The sequence below is a fragment of the Nycticebus coucang genome, chromosome 5, assembly GCF_027406575.1.
Source record: "Nycticebus coucang isolate mNycCou1 chromosome 5, mNycCou1.pri, whole genome shotgun sequence".
Lineage (NCBI taxonomy): Eukaryota > Metazoa > Chordata > Mammalia > Primates > Lorisidae > Nycticebus > Nycticebus coucang.
Window position 1 is genome coordinate 16486102 of NC_069784.1, and position 25360 is coordinate 16511461.

The following is a 25360-nucleotide window of genomic DNA, read 5'->3' on the forward strand; positions in this document are numbered from 1 at the left end:
TGAAAAGTCTTGACCTTTGGTCTCAGGCCCATCTGTGGGGTGTTCTTGAGGTGAACTCGGTCATGAGGGGGCTTGTACCATAAGCCTTGTCTCAGGCCCAGATAGGCAGGCTTGGAACAGATACAGAGCAGGGACAGACTGTCCCTGACTCATCAGCAAGTTCAGTTATGAAAGCTCAGGAATGTAGAAGCTCTAAGGGGAACTCTGGGACTCACCAGTCACTTAGATAACTTGAGGGAGGTCTCAGCCCCTCTGCCACACAGCCACACAGTACAAGCGGTGCCTTCTGTCAGCGCTCAAGGCCAGTGATAAGGAAAAAGACACTAGCTCTGGAGATCACAGGGAAGCTTCTAAGAAAATACCTCTCAAAATCGAGGAGATTCCCCATGCAACATAGCACAACAGCTAGGCCTCATAATCCTGGGGGAGCTGATTTAATGAGACCTGAGTCTCCCAAGTACCCTGGGTCAAAGCAAGGCTGGTCCTGGACTAGTTATCACCAATGGGTTGAACTCAGCAGCCACCACCAGCCTCCAGGGTGTGTGGCCCTGGGTGGCCACTCAGAGTCAGGGCTCAGAAGGGCTTGTGCTCCTTCGCTGTCTTGCAATCCTCAATGATCTTATCTTTGAACTTGTTTCTTATAAGGGAGCCAAGGGAGCATGAGGGCGAGCAGAGGAGGAGGAAGAAAGAAAGGAGTTTTATATTTCATACCATAAGTGGCACTTTCCCCTGCCTTTTTGAACAAGGGACTCACAAATCATGCAGCAGGCCTGTCGGTGACCCTGATGTAACTCCCTCCCCAAGAAGTTCTGAGTTAAAGACTAATAATCACCAGGGACTCTGGAGATCCCTGGACCTCTGGTCCCAACCCTACCCCCAAAAATGTCCTTTCATGCCCAAAGTCAATTCTGGTCCCAAGCTAACTGAGTGCCCTGGTCAGACTGCCCCAGCTCAAACAAAGATGACCAGGTAGAATAGGACACAGGCAGCCTGTGTTCCAGGCAGCCAATTGTGGCATGGTGTCATAGATTTAGTAAGAAGGGTGCTGAGTGACACAGAGCCAGTCCCTGTGGTTGTGGCTGGTACAAGCACTGAAGGCTGAGGCGGCAGCTCCAGAAGGACCAGCCTGAGGGGAAGGGCCACCGGCTGAGGCCTTGGGTCCCCGCCCCGCAAGAGACAGGATTTCCCACACCTCAAGGGAGGATGTGGGGTGGGTTTCCAGCTCTCTGAACCTCTAATTCCTCATATTTGAAATAGCAGCAGCAACACCTGCCATGCTGGGGTTAAGAAAGTTAAGCAGAGTGAGCATGAAATGCTTGGTGCACACTGGTACTCGGCAAAATAAAGTCCTTTTTTTAATTTCGTTAGGTTGTTATTAGCAATGAGTTGTCATTAGAAATGAGACAATTGTATATATAATAAAAATATCTGACAATTGAAGGTGCTTCATGAATGTCCATTCTCTTCTACGTTCTCCTTCCTGAACCCTCTGATTTTGTTTTTGTGACCAAGCTTTCGTTAACTCTGGGTTCCCATCCCAGGACCCAGCCAAGGGAGTGGGTTTTTTAGTTCATTGTACAAACACTTGTTGAGTGTTGAGTCCCTACTGTGTGCTAGGCACTGTGGAAGTGAAAACAGACATGGTTCTGTCCTTGATCAGCTCCCAGTCTCGTAAGAGACACAGGCACTTAGCAAATAAATTATAACAAAACAGGCTAAACAAATTATAACAAAACAGGCTAAACACTCTCATGCATAGAAACAGTGTGCTATAGGGAATCAGAGACAATATAAAGAGGGAAGACTCGTGAACTGGATCTTGAAAGATGGGTGGGAGTTTGCCACACTACAAACAATTGAGAGGGTCCTGAGCAGTTACTGAGCACGCGTGGGATGGGAGGAGCTTGGTAGAGCAGATACAGGGGCTGGGAGGGAGGAAACTGCTGGGGAAAAGAGCCCAGGAACAGAACTGGGAAAGGAACCTTCTAATCCCAGCTATGGAATTTAGGATTTATCAGGATTCAAGAAGAGACAAGAGAAGACCAGAGTTAACTGTCCCTTTTAGGGAAATGCCTCATCTGGTGGTGTGGAGAAAGGCCTGTGGCTGGAGAGGTCAGAAGAAGGGAATCCAGCCATGGCCAGAGCTGGGTCTAAGGCCAGCAGGAGAGGATCCGAGACACTACAGAAGTAGATTTGGTGACTGGTTAGATCTGGTGACTAACTGCTTACAGATGGTGAGAGGTGATGCTTTTCACTGGAAGGCAGAGCAGGCAGAACATCCACTGTGGAGACTGAGCGTAACAGGTGGAGCAGGCGGACAGAGGCGGTGGATGCATGTGGTGCCTGCAGGACATCCAGCTCTGTGTACAACAGGCACTTGAAATAGAGATTTGGATCTCATGAGAGAGGCTGAGGATGGAGATGCTGCTTTGGGAGGAGTTCACATGGAGGGCTTTGTTCAAGCCCCAGGAGTAAGATCACCTGCAGAGGCCTTGGGGAGCCCAAGGAAAAGGAACAAGGGCATTTCAGGATGGTAAGACATAGAAGGGACAGGACAAGAGACAGGGAGGAACAGAAGGAGGAAGACCCCATCCATCCACCCAGGGGAGCAGGAAGCAGGCAGCCACACAGCGGGATGTCAAGGCAGACCAGTCCACTTGGCAAGTAGGAAGACAATGGTGGCTTAATCGAGCGCAGTTGTCTCAGAATGGTAGGGGAGGAAGCTGGCCTACTGCAGTAGGTGACATTAAGAAAATAGGACAATAGAGTGTAAAAAACATCTGGTGATGAGAGAAGGAGAGAGACAGAGCAGTGGTGAGAAAGGGAAGTAAGGCCAGGGGTAATTTTTTTCATGGTCAAACACACAGGAAACCAAGAATAAGGATGAGAGCAGGCTGCTGGATGGAAGTAAGGGGTCCTAGTGGAAAGGAGGTGAGCGTAGGACCTTTGCAGGTGGACTGAGATTTTGGAGGGGGAGAAACTAGAGGGGTTCATAGCAGACCAAAAAAGCAGGGCCTGGAGGTCAGCTGGGACAGAAGAAAGGTCAAAGCTCTCAGGCCTTAAGGAAGGTGGCAAAGTTGATTTGGTCCAATCTTGTTCTCACCTGATCCTGCCTCTGATTTTAGTTCCTAAGATCGATCCCTTCTCCTGGCTCTTTTTGTCTCTGCCTCCCGTGAGATTTGCAGCAGCCCACACTCTGCTGGCCTGTCACTCACTCCCGTGCACCCACTCTGGCCTCCCCAGCCGCTGCCCTGTTACGCAGACGTTACCTTGCACAGTGACCACCATGATGGACCAGGTCTTCCTCTCTGGGCATCTGAGCTGCCCACCGTGCCCCATGCTGTGGGCCTCTCACGGTGACTCCTAAGTGGTCTCACCCTCTCTGACCTACCTCTCATCTTTTTAAAACCCTGCTTTGCATTTCACAACTCCCACCTTTCTCTCAACCCATCAGTATCCCACAGGGGCTCCTCCTCGCCAGATGAGGCAGTTTAGCTGTGGGCTGAAGACTGGCCACAGTCTACTTAATTTGGCCTGCATTGTCTTTTAACAAAAACTAAATTCTGAATGTCTTCACATAGGGCACAATCTGTCCAGTTTGCCCCAGGGGCCACCCCTCCCTGCTGATTACACCCGTCTCAGGCCCAACTCACAGGCCCATGCTGTCTACTTGGTCTCTGCTAGACATTCGATAATAAAGTCCACATGACCTTAGAATCTCAGGCCTTTCCGTTCTCTGGCTCCAGTACACCTCTCAAAGCAGACGGTCACTACTATTCAAACCTCTTATTCCAGAAATCAGTCTGCCTGGTCCCCCTGGTTCCACCATATCCCCGGCATGGCTGCTCCAGACACATGTGAGCCTGTCTCCTGCCCCCTTTCCTCCATCTGCGACGCCTTGCTCTCGCCTCTCCACCAGTTACACTGAGGTCCGCCTCACATCCTAGCTCTTGGACGAGGTTTCCATGGACATCCAAATTCCAAATTTCTTGCCTAGCCCCCCTTATTTGACCTTTGTGTATATTTCTTTGTTGGTTTAGTTATCTTTTCAGGGTAAGCATCTCATTTCCTCAGATAAGCCTCTAAGTAGGGCTCCCCACAAGTCACACACATGAAAAGCCATTCGGAACAGACCTGCCTCTGTGTAATCTGCTCTCATGTGACACAAGTGTTGACTAATAGACCTTGGTCAACCCCTGAAGCCACAGAACGCTGCGGCAGGCACAGACTCACAGCACCTGCGGGGTACAGGCCATGTCATCATCAGTGCACTGCTCCAAACCTGGTAAGTGGTCAACAGACGTTTGTGATGAGAAAGTATGAACAACAGAAATCTCTCCTTATTCAGAAAATATAAGGCATGACATAAGCCCTCTGTTGGGTGGTGAACTCTCTGACTTGATAAAAGCAAACAGTGTATCATTGTCACTCAGGCATCCAAGGACAGGGATGTCTCACCAAGGCAAGAAGTTGGCACCAAGGCAGGAACTAGGAAGGCCAGAGTTCTGACCACAGCACTAGCAATAATTTACAAGGTGAACTTGTGAGATTTCTCAACAGATAGTGATTCTTCAGAGTTATGGGGTCTTTCCTTCACATACTCTGCAGAGCTATCAATAGCAATCTGGTGGCAAGGGAAGCGAGTGGCTATGCTGGAGGACAACTGTCAGGGGAGGATAGAAGGGCTGCTGGCTGTGGTGCATGCCAGCCAGTGCATCTTGGCTCTCCTGCCCTTTATCCCAGCTTCTATTCTGATCCCTAGGTCTGCGGCAGGGCATGATCCCAGCAGCACCCTTTACTCCCAATCCCCACCCAAGCTGTTGGCCTCAGCCACACTCTGAACACAGCAGTCCCTAGTTGAAATTTTCAAAGTATCAACAGTGTTACATGGAATTTGATAAAATTCTGCCGTGGGTCAGCACACACCAGACTACTCCAGGTATGAAATCAGCCAAGTCACAGTATGCCACCTGAGTCATAGACGATAAACCACATTCTCCCCTGGCAGAAATTAAGGCCCTAAGAGAGGGCATTACTGAGTTCCGGACTTCTAGCCCTGCCCAGATCCTGGGTATTGGCAGGCAGCTTGGAAGTCGGTGGGTAATGGAACTTCTCCCCAAACCTTCCTCTCAAAGGGATCAGATTTGGGAAGTGTTTCTGTACTGCGCACTCAGAAAATGTTCAATAATTGTTTGTCTCAGCTGAAGAGGAAGGTTCCAGGTTTCTAAAAAGAAAAGCCAAACAAAAGTTCTGGAGGAGAGAGCATGAAAGAAGAATAGAAGAAGCTGGGATGCACTTGGTGTGCCAGAACCGAAGGGGTCTGTGGAGGAAACGGAGGAAGGGAGAAGGCAGAGCAGTGGTGACACTAGAAACAAGACAGTGATTCGGAAAAATGACTTTGCACTGGCTGCAAAGGGAGGCACCTGAAATGGTGAAGTGGGGAAAACAAAAAAAAGAAACAAGAGACAGACTTAGATGGCAAACGGTTGCTTCCGGCAGAGGCAGAAGAGCGGAGACAGATTCCTGCAAACGTTCTGGTGGAAGAGGTGTCTAGGTGGCACTTGAAAAGGTGGGACAGAGTGGCAGGCAGTGGGAGCTTTTCTTCTTTCCTTTGAAGCTGTCTTCCTTCTACGATCAGACACTGAGTCTTCTCAATCCCCCTGAGCCCCTTAGAATGTGAGAGATGTGTGAAGAGCAGTGTTGGGGCAGCAGCTGAGAGGGAATTGCATTTCACACCCACTCATCGACAGCCTGCCCCTCCTGGGTCCCCGCTGCCGTGTCACAAGGCACACAGGAAAATCATCTGCAGCAAAGGTGCTCCTGTGATGAGCTGTTTCAAGACGAAAGGACAAACACCCCTGGACTCGATGTACTAAGTGTAAGCGCCTGGATGGCTGGCTGGGCTCTGAAAAGAATTAGTCATTCTCCGTCTGATATGACTCTCTGCACAGCAACAAGAGTGCCCCTGCGTGCCAATGATCTGTTCACTCCACTCAGCATTTCTTAAGGCAAAGCTTCAACTTTTCTTTTTTTTTTTTAACAGATATTTGATTGCTAAGGCATGCAAGGAGCTAGAAGATCACAAGAGCTGCAAACAAATGTTTCAGAATTCCTAGCAACTCTGGTTAGCTTCTCTTGCCTTGGAGTTTCTAAGCGCGCGCGTGCGTGTGTGTGTGTGTGTGTGTGTGTGTGTGTGTGTACATACGCTTTCTTTTTCTTTCTTTTTTTTTCCTCTCTCTCTTTCTGTCCATTTTTTTTTTAATGGAAGAAAGTTTATGGATGGAGCCCACAAACAATATCAAAAGGCTTGGGTTCTGATCCTGATACTTTTCAGACACAGGGGAAATTTTCCAATCCCAGCAAAGGTGATAAGAGCTGTTGACTAACTAGCCACCCTGGGAAGGTTTGTTAGCAAGAAGGGGGCTGTCTCTCAGGAAAAACGCCCTATAATATAGATCTACACACAGGATGTTGGTACTGTTACAGGACTCCTATGAAGCTAATGCTTGGTGGCCAGGGTCTCATTTATAATGTTTTATTCATAAATGTTGCAGAGGTGAAATGAATTATTAATGCAAAGATCATCTGTCAGAGGCAGGAATCATTACCAGAACTTCATGGGGGAAGGGCTGGTATATTGGGACTTGCAGTGCAAGCCCAGAGCTTTTCAGTTCTGTGGTGGCCGTGGGCTCAGACTGTCCTGAGTCTCCAGCAGCAGAGCTGTCCGGTAGCCTCTGCAAAACACACCTAGCCAGCTTCCTCTTGGCTACTTGCTCATGTTACAAAATCTGCCATTACCAGGGCACCAAGAGTAGGCTTCTAGTGCTCATCCCTGGGGAACGTGGTGGCGTTACTGGGATGAAAGGGCACTATGCGTGAATCCGGGGCAAGGCTCTTCAGAGTTAAACTGAGACCTAAGAAGAGTAGCTAATATTTACTTAGTGCTTACTATCTACCAGACACTGCTAGGGACTTCATGTGCATTCACCAAGCCAAAGGTACCAACCATATACCCCTCTTAAAGATGGAAACTAAGTGACAGAGAGGTTAGGAAAATTTCTCAGAGTCACACAACCTGGAAGCAATAAAGGTAGAATTTAAATCCAGTTCCCTCTCTGACTCCAAAGCCCCTACTCTTACCAACTGCTTTAATAAAGTTTCATGAGTATACAGCTATCATTTCCCAGGAGATGTTATCAGCACTGTTGCTACTATGCTGTAAAGTCTTTAGAACAAATCAAAAGTGAGCTAAATGGTGAAAGTGCATATGACTTTATAGAAATAAACTTAAACTTCATAAAAATCAAAGGAGATACAAGTTATAAACATCATGACTTGGGTCCCCATCGTTTGAGCCCCATCACTTAGGAGCAGCTATTAGCGGGCTGTGAAGAGCGGAGTCTGGAGCCAATCTGCTTGGGCTCAGATCTCAGCTCTGCTACTAACCTTGAGCAAGACACTGAACCACTATAGGCTTCGGTTTCCTCATCTGTTAATAATAACAGAACCTCCCTCAAGGGTTGTCATGAATACTCAATGAAATAAAACATGCAAATTGCTCCTACAGTGAATACTAACTATTAATATTTTAACCAGTATGGGTCTTTTGGCAAGATGCTTAGACCACCTAAAATTCCTTGTCTGTAAAACAGATCTATGTAGAGTTGTTCAGAGGGTGATATAAAATCCTAAAAGTATGCAATGCACTGACCTCATCATAAGAGGCATCATAAGAGGCATTCAAGAAATACTCATTTCCTTTCTGCTTCCCAAGACATGACAGTTAACCTTCAGAGACCTCAGTTTCTCATATCATACAAGGAGATGCCCACCCTGCCATTGTCTACCTCACAGGCTAAACTGGAAGAGACAAAACCTGGGTTCTGCTTTTAGCTCTAGCCATGAAAAAGCCACTTAACTTTCTTCAACCTCAATTTCCTCATTTCTTCATTACATTATAATCTCACTTAGCAAGCATGTGGGATAGGGAGCTGCACACTAGATACACACAGCTACGTACACAAGGTGCAGTCCCTGACTTCAGGTGTGCATGCTCTAGTTCAAAATAATGGCAGGTAAACAATTCAGTGCTTTAACTGAGCTATGCATAAGGTCGAGAGGTGGCTCCAAAGAGAAGGAATCAGACTTACCCCAGTAGGGCAAAGAAAGATTCAGGGAAGACAGATCCTTGGGTTGGGTCTCAAAAGATGAATGGAAGTGTCCCAGGCAGAATGAGGGGGAAAGTGAATATTCTAACATCTACAAAGGCTTAGAGAGGCAAAACGGGGAAGTACCTTGAGTATAGGAAGCATCTAGGGGTGGGGCAAGAACATAGGATAATATGACTTTGTAGAAATAAACTTAAATTTATAAAGTTTCCCTACTTACTCTGTAGGATTTCCATGAGACCAAATGAGAACAATGCATTAAAACACTGAAAAAGACACAGTACTGCAGAAACATCACCTCAGTTCGTTGTTAGTACCAGAGCAAAAGTCTTTACAGCACTTCCTTTTCCCCCGTTTCCTCCCAGCATGGGTATGGCTAGAAACTCTGGGTATCTTTTCTTCGCTTACCTCTACTCTGCCTTCTTCCTCTCTCTTCTAAGAGAAGTGAAAGGCATAATGGCTCATGCCTGTAATTCCAGCACTCTAGGAGGCTAAAGCAGATAAACTGCCTGAGCTCACAAGTTCAAGACCAGCCTGAACTAGAGTGAGACCCTGTCTCTAAAAGCAGCCGGGTATTGTGGTGGGCACCTGTAGTCTTAGCTACTTGGGAGACTGAGGCAAGAGGATCACTTGAGCCCAAAAGTTGGAGGTTGCTGTCAGTTAGGACACCAGTGTACTCTACCAAGGGAGACAAAATGAGACTCTGTCTCCAAAAAGAGAGAGAGACAAAGAAAAGAATGATTTAGCAATAATTGAAGTGGAGATGAGGGAGGAAGAAGTGAGAAGAAAAGCATCTAGCTCTTTGTTTTAACTACCACAACCCCCTTCAAAGGTGCTTAACAATGTTTTAAAAGAGTTTAGTCCTTACTGGACAGAAAAGAAATCTTTTCTTTTTAATTAATTCATTAATTTTTAAATGTTTTAAAAGGTTTTAAATTTCATATGAATGTAGGGGTACAAACAATTAGGTTACAGTGTTTGCATTTGTTAGGGAGAGTCCCTGTTGTAGCTGTGTCCTGCCCCAAGAGATGTGCCACGTACCCTTACATTGTGCCCATTAAATGGGAGCACAGCGAAAAGAAATCTTGACCTAAGATTGTGGCTTTTCAAACATTCTTGACCATAAGTCATGATAGGAAATCCATTTGATATCACAATCCATTACACACATATACACACACATGGAAAGGTTATGAAACAACAAGTATTAAATGCAATGTACTCTGAAATAGTATCCTCTTTTAAAATGTTATGTTGTGAAAAACACAAGATGGCGGCCGAGCAACAGCTTCCCTGCAACAGGACACGGTGAGTCTGGAAAGATAAGACTCCAGGCTTCTCTGGCTGGTGAGATATGCCTACAATCATCCCTTTGAGGATACAGGGAGTCAGCAAGGGACTTCTGGACCCCAAGAGGAGGACAAAAACAGTGGAAAACTGGCAAGTGGTTGCGTGTGTTTGATCGACCTAATCCTCCCGGCAGCCGTAAGTACAAGCAGCAGTAAGACTGCAAACCAGAAAGGCCTTACCTGTGAACTGTTTCAGTGTTTTTGGACTTGGATCTTGGTTGAACTGCCTTGGGGAGAGCTTGAGCAGGAGTGCGGAGAACTTTGGGCATTGTGTAGGGCCTCAGACTGAGCCACTGAGCCGGACGGAGCTAACAGTGTTCGGCTGTGGGCCTCAGGGAGCCATTGTGAGAGAACTGCCCCGGCAAGCTCCACCCTCAGGGTCGCAGAGCAAGGATCAGGCGGGAGCTAGTAACCTAGTGACTGAGCAGCCTAAAAGGTGGGGACTGAGCTGCCTTACAGCCTTAACCCTCAGGGGCAGAGTGGGACTGGTTTTGGCACACTGGAGCCTCGGTCTGTTGCCCTGGGTAGAGTGCCGGGACATCACAGCTCATAGCACCCTCAAACTCCTGGGCTTGGCGCCGCCCAGACGTCCATAAGAGCTGCGCCACGACCCCCGACCTGCCGGGCCTCCGCATGCCCTGACCAGGAACTGCGGGAGCCGTGCAACCCTGTGTCCTCCCTCATGTACCCTCCCTGCCTCCACACTAGCCTGCTTGTCTCTGTCCAGGGACTCTGGTAGCCGCGTGCCCTCTGGAGCCCTCCCTGCCTCTGCGCAGAGCCCTTCTTCTGGCCAGAGACTACTGGAGCCTTGGGCTCTCTGTGCTAAAGTCACTGGGTGCCAGGCACTCCCAGAACTGTGCGCACCACCTCCTGCCCTGTTGCTGGATCTGGGTGTGTCACACTCCAGAGCTGCTTCCAAAACCAGAACTCCCTGGCTGGGGCAGCCCTAGAGGAACTACACAGGGTCACTCCCTACAAAGATACAGCAATAATAGAGTGATCCCACTGGGGTCTCATCTTGCAGAGACACCTCCCCAACTCTGAGGACGGCTAGAGGCAATGGTGAAAAACAATCATGAGGTGAAATCAACAGAAAAACTCTGGCAATATGAATAATCAGAGTAGATCAACTCCCCCAAGGATCAATGGGGCAGACACAGCACAAGATCCCATGCACAAACAAATAGCTGAGATGTCAGAAATCGAATTCAGAATCTGTATAGCAAATAAGATCGAATTAGAATTTCAAGCAGTAACCCAAAAGATATCTCAAGAATTTAATGAATTCAAAGACAAAATGACCAAAGATTTTGACATATTGAGACAAGAAGTTGCAGCCCTCAAAGATCTGAGAAACACAGTAGAATACCTCAGTAACAGAATGGAGCAAGCAGAAGAAAGGATTTCTGACATTGAAGACAAAGCTTTTGAACACTCCCAAACTCTCAAAGAGGAAGAGAAATGGAGGGTAAAAACAGATCACTCTCTCAGAGAGCTCTGGGATAATTACAAGAAAACCAATATTTGTCTTATAGGGATCCCGGAAAGCAACGAAGTGGTTTCACAAGGCACAGAGTCTCTTCTCCATGAGATTATGAAAGAGAACTTTCCAGACATGCCAAGAGACTCTGAAATTCAGATAGCTGACAGGTTCAGAACTCCAGTACGACTCAACCCAAATAAAACATCCCCCAGACACATCATAATCAATTTCACTAAAGTTAACATGAAAGAGAAAATTCTGAACGCAGCCAGATGAAAGAAAACCATCACCTACAAGGGGAAGAATATTAGAATAACTGCAGATCTCTCTGCTGAAACCTTTCAAGCTAGAAGAGGATGGTCATCGACTTTTAATCTCCTAAAACAAAATAAATTTCAACCCAGGATCCTGTACCCAGCTAAACTGACTTTCATTTATGATGGAGAAATTAAATACTTCAATGACATTCACATGTTGAAGAAATTTGCCATAACTAAACCAGCTCTCCAGGATATTCTCAGACCTATCCTCCATAAAGACCAGCGTAATCCTCCACCACAAAAGTAAACCCACACAGAAAATTTTGATCAAATTCCAACTTCCACAGTCGCAAAAGGATTAAAAATGTCCACCGGACTCTCGAAAGGCTTATCAATATTCTCGATTAATGTGAATGGTTTAAATTTTCCTCTAAAGAGGCACAGGTTGGCTGACTGGATACAAAAACTCAAGCCAGATATCTGCTGCATCCAAGAATCACATCTTACATTAAAAGACAAATATAGACTCAAGGTGAAGGGATGGTCATCTATACTCCAGGCAAATAGAAAGCAGAAACAAGCAGGCATTGCAATCCTATTCGCAGACGCAATAGGCTTTAAACCAACTGAAATAAGGAAGGATCAGGATGGACACTTCATATTTGTTAAAGGTAATACTCAATGTGATGAGATTTCAATTATTAATATTTATGCACCCAACCAGAACGCACCTCAATTTATAAGAGAAACTCTAACAGACATGAGCAACTTGATTTCCTCCAGTTCCATAGTAGTTGGAGATTTTAACACCCCTTTAGAAGTGCTGGATAGATCCTCCAAAAAGAAGCTAAGCAAAGAAATTTTAGATTTAAGCTTAACCATTCAACATCTGGAATTAACAGACATCTACAGAACATTTCATCCCAAAAAAACTGAATACACATTCTTCTCATCAGCCCATGGAACATACTCCAAAATCGGCCACATCCTAGGCCACAAATCTAACCTCAGCAAATTTAAAAAAAACAGAAATTATTCCTTGCATCTTCTCAGACCATCATGGAATAAAAGTTGAACTCAATAACAACAGGAACCTCCATACCCATACAAAAACATGGAAGCTAAACAACCTTATGCTGAAGGATAGATGGGTTATAGACGAGATTAAGAAGGAAATCACCAAATTTTTGGAATAAAACAACAAGCAAGACACCAATTACCAGAACCTCTGGGATACTGCAAAGGCAGTCCTAAGAGGGAAATTTATAGCACTGAAAGCCTTCCTCAAGAAAATGGAAAGAGAGGAAGTTAATAACTTAATGGGACATTTCAAGCAACTGGAGAAGGAAGAACACTCCAACCCCAAACCCAGCAGAAGAAAAGAAATAACCAAAATCAGAGCAGAACGAAATGAAATTGAAAACAGAAGAATTACACAACAGATCAATAAATCCAAAAGTTGGTTTTTTGAAAAGATCAATAAAACAGATAAAGCTTTCGCCAACCTAACCAGGAAAAAGAAGAGTAAAATCTCTAATTTCATCAATCAGAAATGGTAATGATGAAATAACAACAGACCCCTCAGAAATTCAAAAAATCCTTAACAAATACTACAAGAAACTCTACTCTCACAAATATGAAAATCTGAAAGAAATCGACCAATACCCGGAAGTACGCCACCTACCAAGACTTAGCCAGGATGAAGTGGAAATGTTGAACAGGCCTATATCAAGTTCTAAAATAGCATCAACTATACAAAATCTCCCTAAAAAGAAAAGCCCAGGACCAGATGGCTTTACGTCAGAATTCTACCAAACCTTTAAAGAAGAACTAGTACCTATATTACTAAACCTCTTCCAAAATATAGAAAAAGAAGGACTATTACCCAACACATTCTATGAAACAAACATCACCTTGATCCCCAAACCAGGGAAAGACCCAACAAGAAAAGAAAATTATAGACCAATATCACTAATGAATATTGATGCTAAAATACTCAATAAGATCCTAACAAACAGAATCCAACAACACATCAAAAAAATTATACACCACAACCAAGTGAGATTTATCCCTGGGTCTCAAGGCTGGTTCAATATACGTAAATCTATAAACGTAATTCAGCACATAAACAAACTAAAAAATAAGGACCATATGATTCTTTCAATTGATGCAGAAAAAGCTTTTGATAATATCCAGCATCCCTTCATGATCAGAACACTTAAGAAAACTGGTATAGAAGGGACATTTCTTAAACTAATAGAGGCCATCTACAACAAACCCACAGCCAATATCATATTGAATGGAGTTAAATTGAAATCATTTCCACTCAGATCAGGAACCAGGCAAGGTTGCCCATTGTCTCCATTGCTCTTTAACATTGTAATGGAAGTTTTAGCCATTGCAATTAGGGAAGAAAAGATGATCAAGGGTATCCACATAGGGTCAGAAGAGATCAAACTTTCACTCTTCACAGAGGATATGATCGTATATCTGGAAAACACTAGGGATTCTACTACAAAACTTTTAGAAGTGATCAAGGAATACAGCAATGTCTCAGGCTACAAAATCAACACCCATAAATCTGTAGCCTTTATATATACCAATGATAGCCAAGCTGAAAAAACAGTCAAGGACTCTATTCCTTTCACAGTAGCACCAAAGAAGATGAAATATTTGGGAGTATACCTAACAAAGGACGTGAAAGATCTCTACAAAGAGAACTATGAAACTTTAAGAAAAGAAATAGCTGAAGATGTTAACAAATGGAAAAACATACCATGCTCATGGCTGGGAAGAATCAACATTGTTAAAATGTCTATACTACCCAAACCAATATATAATTTTTAATGCAATTCCTATTAAAGCGCCATTGTCATACTTTAAAGATCTTGAAAAAATAATACTTCGCTTTATATGGAATCAGAAAAAACCTCGAATAGCCAAGACATTACTCAGCAATAAAAACACAGCAGGAGGAATCACGCTACCAGACCTGAGACTGTACTATAAATCGATAGTGATCAAAACAGCATGGTATTGGCACAAAAACAGAGAAGTAAATGTCTGGAACATAATAGAGAACCAAGAGATGAATCCAGCTACTTATCGTTATTTGATCTTTGACAAGCCAATTGAAAACATTCAGTGGGGAAAAGATTCCCTATGTAACAAACGGTGCTGGGTGAACTGGCTGGCAACCTGTAGAAGACTGAAACTGGACCCGCACCTTTCACCATTAACTAAGATAGACTCTTACTGGATAAAAGATTTAAACTTAAGACATGAAACTATAAAAATACTTGAAGAAAGTGCAGGGAAAACTCTTGAAGGAATCGGCCTGGGTGAATATTTTATGAAGAGGACTCCCCAGGCAATTGAAGCAGTATCAAAAATACACTACTGGGACCTGATCAAACTAAAAAGCTTCTGCACATCCAAGAACATAGTAAGTAAAGCAAGCAGATAGCCCTCAGAATGGGAGAAAATATTTGCAGCTTATAACTCCGATAAAGGTCTAATAACCAGAATTCACAGAGAACTCCAATGTATTAGCAAGAAAAGAACATGTGATCCCATCTCAGGGTGGGCAAGGGACTTAAAGAGAAACTTCTCTAAAGAAGACAGATGCACGATCTACAAACACATGAAAAAAAGCTCATCATCCTTAATCATCAAAGAAATGCAAATTGAAATTACTTTGAGATATCACCTAATCCCAGTAAGAATAGCCCACATAACAAAATACCCAAACCACAGATGTTGGCGTGGATGTGGAGAAAAGGGCACACTTCTACCCTGCTGGTGGGAATGCACACTAATACGTTTCTTCTGGAAGGATGTTTGGAGAATACTTAGAGACCTAAAAATAGACCTGCCATTCGATCCTATAATCCTAGGTTTATACCCAGAAGACCCAAAATCACAATATAACAAAGACATCTGTACCAGAATGTTTATTGCAGCCCAATTCATAATTACTAAGTCATGGAAGAAGCCCAAGTGCCCATCGACCCACAAATGGACTAGCAAATTGTGGTACATGTATGTCATAGAATATTATGCAGCCTTAAAGAAAGATGGAGACTTTACCTCTTTCATGTTTACATGGATGGAGCTGGAACATATTCTTCTTAGTAAAGTATCTCAGGAATGGAAGAAAAAGTATTCAATGTACTCAGCCCTACTATGAAGCTAAATTATAGCTTTCACATGAAGGCTATAACCCAACTATGGCACAAGACTATGAGGAAAGGGCCAAGGAAGGGGAAGGCAGGGGGGAGGGGAGGGAGGAGGAAGGTAATGGGTGGGTCCACACCTAGGGTGCATCTTAGAATGGGTACAGGCGAAACTTACTAAATGCAGAATACAAATGTCTACATACAATAACTAAGAAAATGCCACGAAGGCTACATTGAACAGTTTGATGAGAATATTTCAGATTGTGTATGAAACCAGCACATTGTACCCCTTGATTGCACTAATGTACACAGCTATGATTTAACAATAATAAAAATAAATAAATAAAATGTTATGTTGTTTAAAAAAAGGTGACAATCTCAGTAGTGGGTCACAACTCACAGTTTGAAAAGCATCCCCTGGAGAAAGGAAGGTTCATGGAAGACTTCAAAAGTATGGCTTGCAAATCCCTTCACCTTTTCTTTTCTTTTGTATTTTTAGACATTGCAAAATAGAAGAAAGTCCAGCCCATTTTTCTCGGAAACAACACAATGTCTGTGTGCACAGTGCATGTGGTGTATTGTCTGACAGTAAATGAGAGCTTTCCACGGAGGGTTTCTTGTGTGTTTGGTTACTGTACCCGGTTAGGCTTTCTTGACAAGTAGGATTTCAAAACTCTTGGGCAGGGCCCTGGTACCTTTCAGAAAGCTGGATCATACGTCTCCAATGTCTCTTCACTGAGAAAAATCAATACGCGACTTGTTTCACATAAAGGGCCCCATCACACGTCATAACCCAGAAGGGAGCAAGCATTCATTCTGCCTCAGGGCTGCCGAAATGGGAACTCGATGCCCAATGCCTTTCAATCATGCACACATTTGAAACTCACACCACCGTCATCACCACCACCTATACCCTCCAGGACAGAGTCTGCTCCCCATCCAGCTCTGTGAGCTTCTGTGTGCAATACAAATCCTGAAGCTAGAAAGGAATACAAAGGTCATCTGGTCTACCTCTCTCTTTCCCAAGAGGATAGCCAACTAAAATTTTTGGTGCACAGTTGAGCTACTTCCCACTGTACCACAAGTATCTGTGCTCCATGGGGCCTTCTTTGAGCTACTGGATGAGTTTAAATGTTTCCACCATCACAGGTCTGAGGTGTTTCTCCCCCTTAGAATGTCTTCTTCTCTTATCCACACAAATTCCACCTATCCTTCCAGATTCCATCCCAGCCCTCTCCCCAAACTCCATAACCACTGTCCATCCTTTCCCCTCTGAAATGAGGTTAAACTCACTGAATTCATGCAACCATTTGCATCTGAGACACTGTTTAATAGGCAGTTAATATGCATTTATTGGTTGGCTTTGTGATGTTTAAAAGCAGCAAGTAAGAAACTTTAGGATATAATCTTAAATGATCTTTTCCTACATGGTATGTATCAAAGAGTAAATAGAAAGGCTTAGCATTTTATCATGAAGATACTTAAATCATGTCATCATTAGAGAAGTGAGTAGTGCTCTGTTTTTTTCCACAGACTCGGCATGAGAGTGGACACCAGCGCTGCTGATTTCTCTGATACACTATCATTTGGGAGACGCCTGTTTTAGGCAACTGAATTCTTGCATTCATTAGATAAAGCAACTGGGAGCTTTTTATTTAGGAAAATACTGGATATGGCTCCAATGGCAGGTGCTCTGATGAAAGCTTCCAGGCACGGTCAAAATCTACAGAACTGTCTGGCTGTTGCCTTGTAAGACTCTCTCTCTCTCTCCCTGGGAGAATGTCCTATAATATAGCTCTACATGCAAGATGTTGGTGCTATATTTTAGGACTCTGTCTCTTCTCTCTCTGTCTCTCTCTCTCTCTACACACACACACACTTCTCTGTTATTCATCCCTACCTTTGGTTACTTACTGCCATAATAGGGTCATTGAACTTCATAACTTGGGAAGAACTTAAAGATGATCTATTCATGTCAGATGAGGGAATCGAACCAAGAAAAGGTGAGCTAATGTGCTTCACCTCATCCTTGTAGAAAATGAAAGAGTTGGGGGAAAACCTCAAATATCCTGTTACCAAGAGAAATCAGGAGCTAGAAGTTGTAAAAACCTCACACCCCCTGGATTTTCAGTTTCATTTCCCCTATCCCTGAACTTCCTATCTCCCCAGATCCCTCTGTCTGGCCACTGAGGAACTTCCCCAGGAGCCAGACACCAAACTGTTTCCTTCCATTAACCAATTCCTCAATGTCGTCTCCTCTCCATCCTGCCACTTCTCTTACCCTACTTTGCAATTTCATTATTTATTCCTGTTTTTCTTTTGCCTAACACCACATCTGCCAAAACCACACAGCTCCTTTATTTTAAACCCTTTAAATTACACACAAAACTAAAGCTAGTGACCATGGCTATCTCACAGAGAGTCCTGTTCTCTCCATCCAGGACAACAGAAACCTTTTCTATCTCATGTGTAACATAAATAATACGATGAAAAAAGAAAGTTTTCTCTTTAAACAAGCAGGTAATTTCTTAAGACACATAACCAAGCACATGGTGATGCCTACAAGTTATGCCAGGAAAGTGGTGCAGCTCACAGACACTACCTAGAAACACCAAACCTCAACTCTCTAGCATAAAACATCAATATCCTCTCTATCCTTTCAAGAGTAGAAATACTGATTGATATGAACCCTTCCCTTCTTGTTCTTGCCACTGTCTTGTCAAAGTGTTAAACCAATGAGGTGGTCGCAGCAGAAGATAGGACAAAAAGAAGACCAGTAAAAAGTCCAAATAAATCAAAATTAGCTGCAGAGCAATGTATTGAACACATGGACGCTGGAGGCAAACTGCACAGAGAGTCTTGGGTAAGCGCTGTGTGACTGTGGGTATCTTGCTTAGACACTGCTAAGTTTCTTTGCCCGGTAAGCAGGGATAATAGCAGTTCCTCCTTCGCAGGATTGACAGGAGGATCAAATAAGTTAATATTTACAAAAACACTTGGGACAACGCTTTGCATATATTAAGCATTACATAGATATTTGTTAAATAAGCCTTCAGTTTGAAATTTTTTAAATAATCATACCAGGTATCTGCTGACCTCCAGATCCTACCAGCAGTTTCAAGATCTCTAGGCAATGTGCTGGTTCCACACACACCACACATTCTCTAATAATCCCCTAAGAACTGTTGTGCAACCTTCATTCCATATCCCCTTCTTCCTGGGACGTGACAGGAATGTACTCCTGAACTTCTCTCATATAGCGCCCATAGCTATAGCCACTCATGGTGAGAAAAGGCCTCTCTGCCTCCAGAGACGAGGGCTGGAGACCCATGAAAGTTCTTGTTTGCCCAAGAATTTCATGAATTCTACCTGTAACCCAGGACTGGAATTGGGGGACAACAGGTCACCTACCACAGGGGAAAAAAAAGCTAAGGGAAAATCGACCACATCACACAGTGTCTTCTTGGCACAGGGTTCCTGGTGCTAAGTAGAAATCTTCTGAGCTGTCCAAACTTGTTGTCCTAAAGCCTCTTCTCCCTTTCTCTCCTTATTTTACTCTAATCAGGCTCTCAGTTATACCAGACTTGATCTTCTCAAGAGTCAGCAAAAAACCACTTTGGTAAAGGCAGTGGGACCTGGTCTCACTCCACCTGTCAGGAGCATCTACCCAGCCAGCACTCCCTCCCTTTGCCCACTCTCTTCTCCCGGCTCCCGGGCCAGCACAGCCTCCTAGCTTTCCTGGCTACTCCCTCTGGGGCTCCTTTGCTTGTTGCTCCGTGACTTCCTCCTTCCTCCACTGGAGCGCCCTGAGGCTCACTGCTCCTTTCTCTTCTCATTTACATCCAAGTTTGCTTTCAAATGCTGCAGGCTGCAGGGCAAGCTCCTGCACTCTTGTGATTTACAATACCATTTCTTCCCCAGGGTGACTCTCAAATCATATCTCCAGCTCAGACCTAAATTCTGAATTCCTAACTCAAACATCCACCTGCCCACTTAACAGAACAAGCACTCCACCTAAATTTAGCTGGTCCAACTCCTGACCTTCTCCCCAAACCTTCTCTGTCGTCTTCCCAACCTCTCCCTGCCCCTACACTATACCCATCAGCAAAACCTTTCAAAAATATCCAGGATCTGACTGTCACCTCCAGCTGTCCTCTGGCTACTATTATCACCCCTGAGTACTGAGATACCTTCTTAAATAATTTTACGACTTTTGCCATTCTGTCACTCCAGCAAAGAGCGGCCAGAAAGAGATTGTCAAGATCTAAGTCTGATCATGTCATCCCCTTGTTTGAAACCTTCTTGTAGCTTGTCATTTCACTAAGAAAAGCCAAAGTCCTTATCAGTACACGGCCTGCCCCAGCCCATCAGCAATTTGGCCTCATCTCCACTCTGCCACGCGGCCCCTGCTGTGCTCTCCACAGCTTCCAGCCGTAGCTCCCTCCCTGAGACACCCACAGTGTTTGCTCCCCCACCCTTCACTTCTCTGCTCAGAAGTCACTTTTGGGTGTCCCTCACTATGCTTTTCAAAATTGCCAACTATGCCTTCGTGGCAGTCCTTATCTCCTTTCCCTGATTCTTCCACAGAAGACGCATCTATTTTATAAATTTTACTTATTTTATTTATCTCCATTAGAATACTTAGTTTCATCTTTCCCTGTTAGAATCAAAGCCCCAAGTGGGTGGGGATTTATATCCGTTCTTGATCCCTGCTGCCTCCTACTGCTAGCCAGTGCCTGGTACACAGCAGTGCTCCATAAAGATTTGCTGAATGAATGGGACTAATGGTTCACTGGGTTCCTCTTACCTAAGACAGTCATCACTGTCTTCATCAGCTTCATGGGTGCCCTCCGGCGGCTGATGGACCCACTCGTGTGTGGAGACAGGACATTGGTTTTCCTCTTGACATACATGTAAATACGCAGGTATACCACCACCATGATGAAGAAGGCCACGAGGTTGGACACGGTCCAGAAAACGAGGTAACTCCTGCTGTAAATGGGGGCCAGGGAAGAGCAGGCTGAGATGTTGCAGAGGCAATTCCAGCCCAGCGTGGGGACTGCCCCCATAAAGATGGCGATGGCCCAGATCAGCAGAATGAGCAGCGTCACCCTCTTCTTGGTCAGGTTGCTGTGGACCCGCATCCTCATGATGGACATGTGCCTCTCCACTGCGATCACCAGCAAATTGGTCAGGGAGGCGGTCAAGCTACTGTCCAGGAGTCCCTGGCGGAGGAACCAGCGGTTGACAGACAAAGTTTTGGAAACTGGGCCTGTGTTAAACATCAGGAATACATAGGCTATTCCAGCAAAGAAGTCTGCGGCAGCTAAGTTAGCCAACAGGTAGTAGAACGGGAAGTGAAACTTTCTGTTTTTGATCACTGCTGCGATGACTAGAGAATTGGAAAAAAAAATAAACAGGCAGAAAAACGTCCCAACACACAAAACAATCACGAGCTTCGTTCCTGTCCACTCATCGGCAGTGTCGGTGTTGCTCCTATTATAAAAAAAGTCCATCTGCTTGTCATAGTGACACTCATTCATCGTGGAGAAGAACCAAACATCCTAGAAAGAAATTGAAAGAAGAAACAAATATCAGTCTTTGTAAAATCAGTCACTAAACCACCACTTGCTACTGCCAAACCCCTTCTCCTGGCTAGCTCCATTAGGTCCTTCAGGTCTCAGTATAAACGTCACTTGCTCTGTCCTCCTACCACACCATTTAGCTCACATTTTAATCATCTGTTTCCCGGGTGGGGTGCAAGCTCAGTGAAGGAGGGTCTGTGTCTGTTTTTCTCATCATACCATGCTCATAATAACCCCAGGATCCACCTGCCCTGTCTGACTCATGACAGGTGCCTGCGGAATGAATGAATGAGCAAGGAGGCATCCACAGGCCAAAGGTGCTGCCCTGCAGATCCACTCCGTGTTGGTAATAATTACAACACCGTATGTTAACGCTCTCTCCGGATTTCCAGTTCATTTCTTACTTATAGGTTATATTCATTAATCAAGGGCAGGTTGGTGATTCCAAGCACATTCTTGCCAAGATAATGGGGGTTGGATTACTCCCTACATAATCAAATGGTTTCCCCAAGAGATCAATTTTCCACCACTTCTGATTCTCCTTTTGCCATCTTCCGGTTTCAAGCTACAATTAGAATATTCATTTATGAAGCCCATGGTGTAGGGATGGGACTGGGGTTAACACCGCTTCCTTACCTTTTTGTTCACTTCTTCCTTATAGTCTTCTAGTCCAAACCGTACCAACTCTTCAACATGGCAGATGGTGGAGGATCAGGCCTCCCTGGGCAAAACTGAAATTTGGAGTTTGGGCAGATGTCCCCCCTAACGTGGGTGTTACAACATAACTACCAAGCGAAGACAAGTCCTCACAACGTATGTCTGAAAGTAGACCTTACACTGAAATATCCTGCAGACAGGGAAGATACTAACCCTCTCATTCAAAGATCTCTTGCCCCCCAAAGTGAGGGACTCTCACCAAGGAAAAGTGAGCTGGGTAGGGATTCTAAGGATGCTCATCTACCTGTGCTCAGTGGGGGAAAAACAAGTGTTCTGCCTCACAGCAGTCTGGCGCCATCCTACCAAAGGAGATGGGTTTCAGGGCCAAGTCTTCTAGGTAGAATGATTGTGGGCCCCTTAGAAAGAATGAGGCTGTACTTATTCCCTGGAGATCAGAGATCCAGTACGCTCGGGAGCTGAGCAGCCTGCTGGTGGGAATAGCAAAGCTCTGATAGCAAAAGCTTAGTAGAAATCCCCAGCTTCTTAAAGTTCCTGAAAATTCTGAAATCCAATATTACATCCAAAACAGGATAAGCAAACCAGATAATGATTTTAAGTAGTACAAAATAGAAATGGATCTCAGACAATCTTCTTTTTAATTTATATTTTAATGGTATAATGATACTTCTAAATGAATTAAATATTGCCTCTCTGCCCTAGCAAATGGGAGGTAAATGACATTTTATATGCTTAAAATAAACAAACTGGGAGCAGTCTCAAGAGAAAAATGGTTCCACGGCCTTTCAATTACAAAGAAAGGGGACTCAATTTTAATAATGACTAAACAAAAATTATCCTCTTTGGCAGACAGTCGCCAACATTTAACTGTAAATATCAAATAACTTCATACAACAGGCCACTATATCATGTATCTGTACAATATCATAAGTTTTGCCAAATTAACATTACAAATACTATGATAACATTAATAACCTTATAATAGTCCATTATATGAACATACCATACTCTACTTAGCTAATCCTAAATGCTGGACATTAAGAGTCTTTCCAGAATTTCACTTTTATAAGCAAGGCTACATTCTTGTGTGTTCTTTATAGACTTCCCAATTATTTTTTAGGAATGGCCCATAGTCTTCAAATTAAGGTTAAGGATATAAATTTATTTAAAGGTTTCTGATACATCTTCTTGTTAAGCTGTGCTTGAGAGAGAGTATATTTTAATTTCACAAGCAGAAATTGAGAGTTAGATAGAAGGTACTAATTTAACAAAATACAATTTAAATATACAAAGAGAAAAATATAGCTTTCGACCATGTTGAAAGCATATAGAAACTCAGGACAAACGATCTAAGAACTACATGCTTTGGTTTAAATGTTTATGTCCCTCCAAAATTCACATTGAAACTTCACCCCCATTGTGATGGTATTAACAGGTTGGGTCTTTTGGAAATGAATGGGATTACTGTCCATATAACAGAGGCCTAGGGGAATGTGTGAGCCTTTTGGGGGCCATTCTACCATGCAAGGACACAGTATTTGCCCCCTTCTGCCCTCACACAGAAACCAAATCTACTGGTGCTTTGATCTTGAACTTCCCAGCCTCCAGAACTGTGAGCAGTAAATTTCTGTTATTTGTAAATCACCTAGTCTAAGGCATTTTTCTCATGGCATCTGGAACCTTCTAAGATACCACATGAAAGATTTTAATAATACAATTATTATCTGTGCTTTCACTAATTAAAAATAATTTATGTATTTTATTTTATTACCTGCTCCAGATATCTAAAAGAAAGACATTTCTAATTATAAGTTATATTATTGTTAACAAACATATTAGAAACATCAAGATTAATATATCACAAAGATATTAGAATTAAGATACCATAAATGTTAAACTTTTCCTAATTTTATTCTGAAAGGCATCTTAAAATTTTAGTTTTCATTCTTAATATTTGTTTGAATTTGTAATTACATCACGAAATAAAGCCTCCATGATTTTTACTTTAAAAATCTTCAAATTCAATTTTCCCCCCGGAAAATCAAAATGGCATATTTTTGGACATGTTTTAGCAAAAATTGTCCTGAGACTGCAAAGCAGTTTTATTTTACGAAGTTGAGCTGTCACAGAAGAACTATGATTAGCCAGAACTTTCTCTAAGCAGCTCTCCACCTCCAGCCCCAGATTCTATTTTGGGGAGAAACACGTAAGGAGGACAAAAATGTTTATGTAGGGAATTGATTTAAAAAATATATGTAATATTATGCAGAAAATGGAAATCATGTTCACTATGAAATTGGGACAATACACTTATAAGAAAAAGCTCAAGTCATTGTTTTAATAACAAGTACAGTTGAACCTTTGTAAGTTGACATACAAAGGTGGTCAACATAAGGAGCTAGGCCTACTGTACCGATAGGTACATGTATTATATGTCCGGTTTATGAAAACTGGGTGAACTTAAGGAGACAGTCAATGTAGACAGGTGGTCAACTACGGAGGTTCTCCTATAATTATATACACACAAATATTGACCACCTTTAAAAGATACAGAAAAAAGATGAGAAAAAACTCCCAAAATGTAAATAGTTAATTAACAATGGTAGAACTGTGGGTCATTTAAAACAAGTTCTTTCCAGCTTTTTTCTGCATTGCATATTTCCTAAAATGAGTAAATAAATAAACCTTTAAACACTATCTTACAAATTCTTAGGAGCACACATTCTACCTAATGTAGTCTTTATTCTACAGCTAATTATCGTTCTGAAAAATCAAAATTAATGTTCTAAGGGAAAGTCTCAATGATTAGCATTCCTGAAGCTTCACTTGCTGAACCCTGTCCACATCTGAACATAACTATTCACATATCTTTCACCAATTTGCCTACCAGACGCTTCCTAATGGCATCATCTCAGAGCTCCAAAAATGAGTAACTCAGAGTTTTATGAATTTGAGTTAGTACTTTTGATTTTTTTCTCCTCTGCCCTATGGTACCAAATTTGCTGATAGTCCCCAGTACTTATTAACTAAAAATCAGCATCTTTTCTTAGCTGAAAACCACCCAAAACTTTAGCAAGTTTATAACAAATGACTGATTTCTCAACCCTTGCCTTCTTTTAAGCCTTAAAACATGATTCTATGATGTTGACCACCCGAGGGACTGTTTGTCCCCCTTGACACCCCTGCCACATTTAAGCCATTTCACTGCTTTATTTTTCTTACAGTATTTATTTTCAATAAATTAATACGTTATTCCAGTCCTAACCTAAACGTCTCCCCAATTTCAAAGTAGCCCAGCTGCTCTGTTGTCAGAGACCCCTGTGTTAATCTCATCAGAGCCACTCAGTAGCTCATTTGTTACCCAGTATTTTCTTTTATACTTATGTATTTACCTAAGTCTCTCTCCCACCCCCAGACCATTCCACTCTGGCAGAGCCAGGACTCACCTATTATGCTCCCTTCTATAACATCAGCATTTATGTAATGAACGGATCTCTGACCTACACTATCTTTTCCTCCTCCAAAATGAAAAAGTTCAGCTAAATGCCTCTGGCGACTTACATATATGTCAGCCACTAAATATGACAACTAGAGAGCTCTGTCACTTATTAACTATGTGTTCTAAGATAGGTTACATATTATTTCCACCTTATTATTACTAT

General features: G+C 43.3%; 1 protein-coding gene across 3 annotated transcripts in view; it reads right to left on the reverse strand.

Moving 5' to 3' along the window:
* The window catches only part of LPAR3 (lysophosphatidic acid receptor 3), an 85327-nt gene that overhangs the window by 36757 nt on the left and 23210 nt on the right, over window positions 1-25360 (reverse strand). For all 3 annotated transcript variants that reach the window (XM_053592761.1, XM_053592759.1, XM_053592758.1), the window contains exon 2: window positions 20246-21002. In XM_053592761.1, coding sequence (XP_053448736.1) covers window positions 20246-20981 — 736 coding nt within the window. In that variant the 5' untranslated portion in view covers window positions 20982-21002. The remainder of the gene's footprint in view (window positions 1-20245; window positions 21003-25360) is intronic.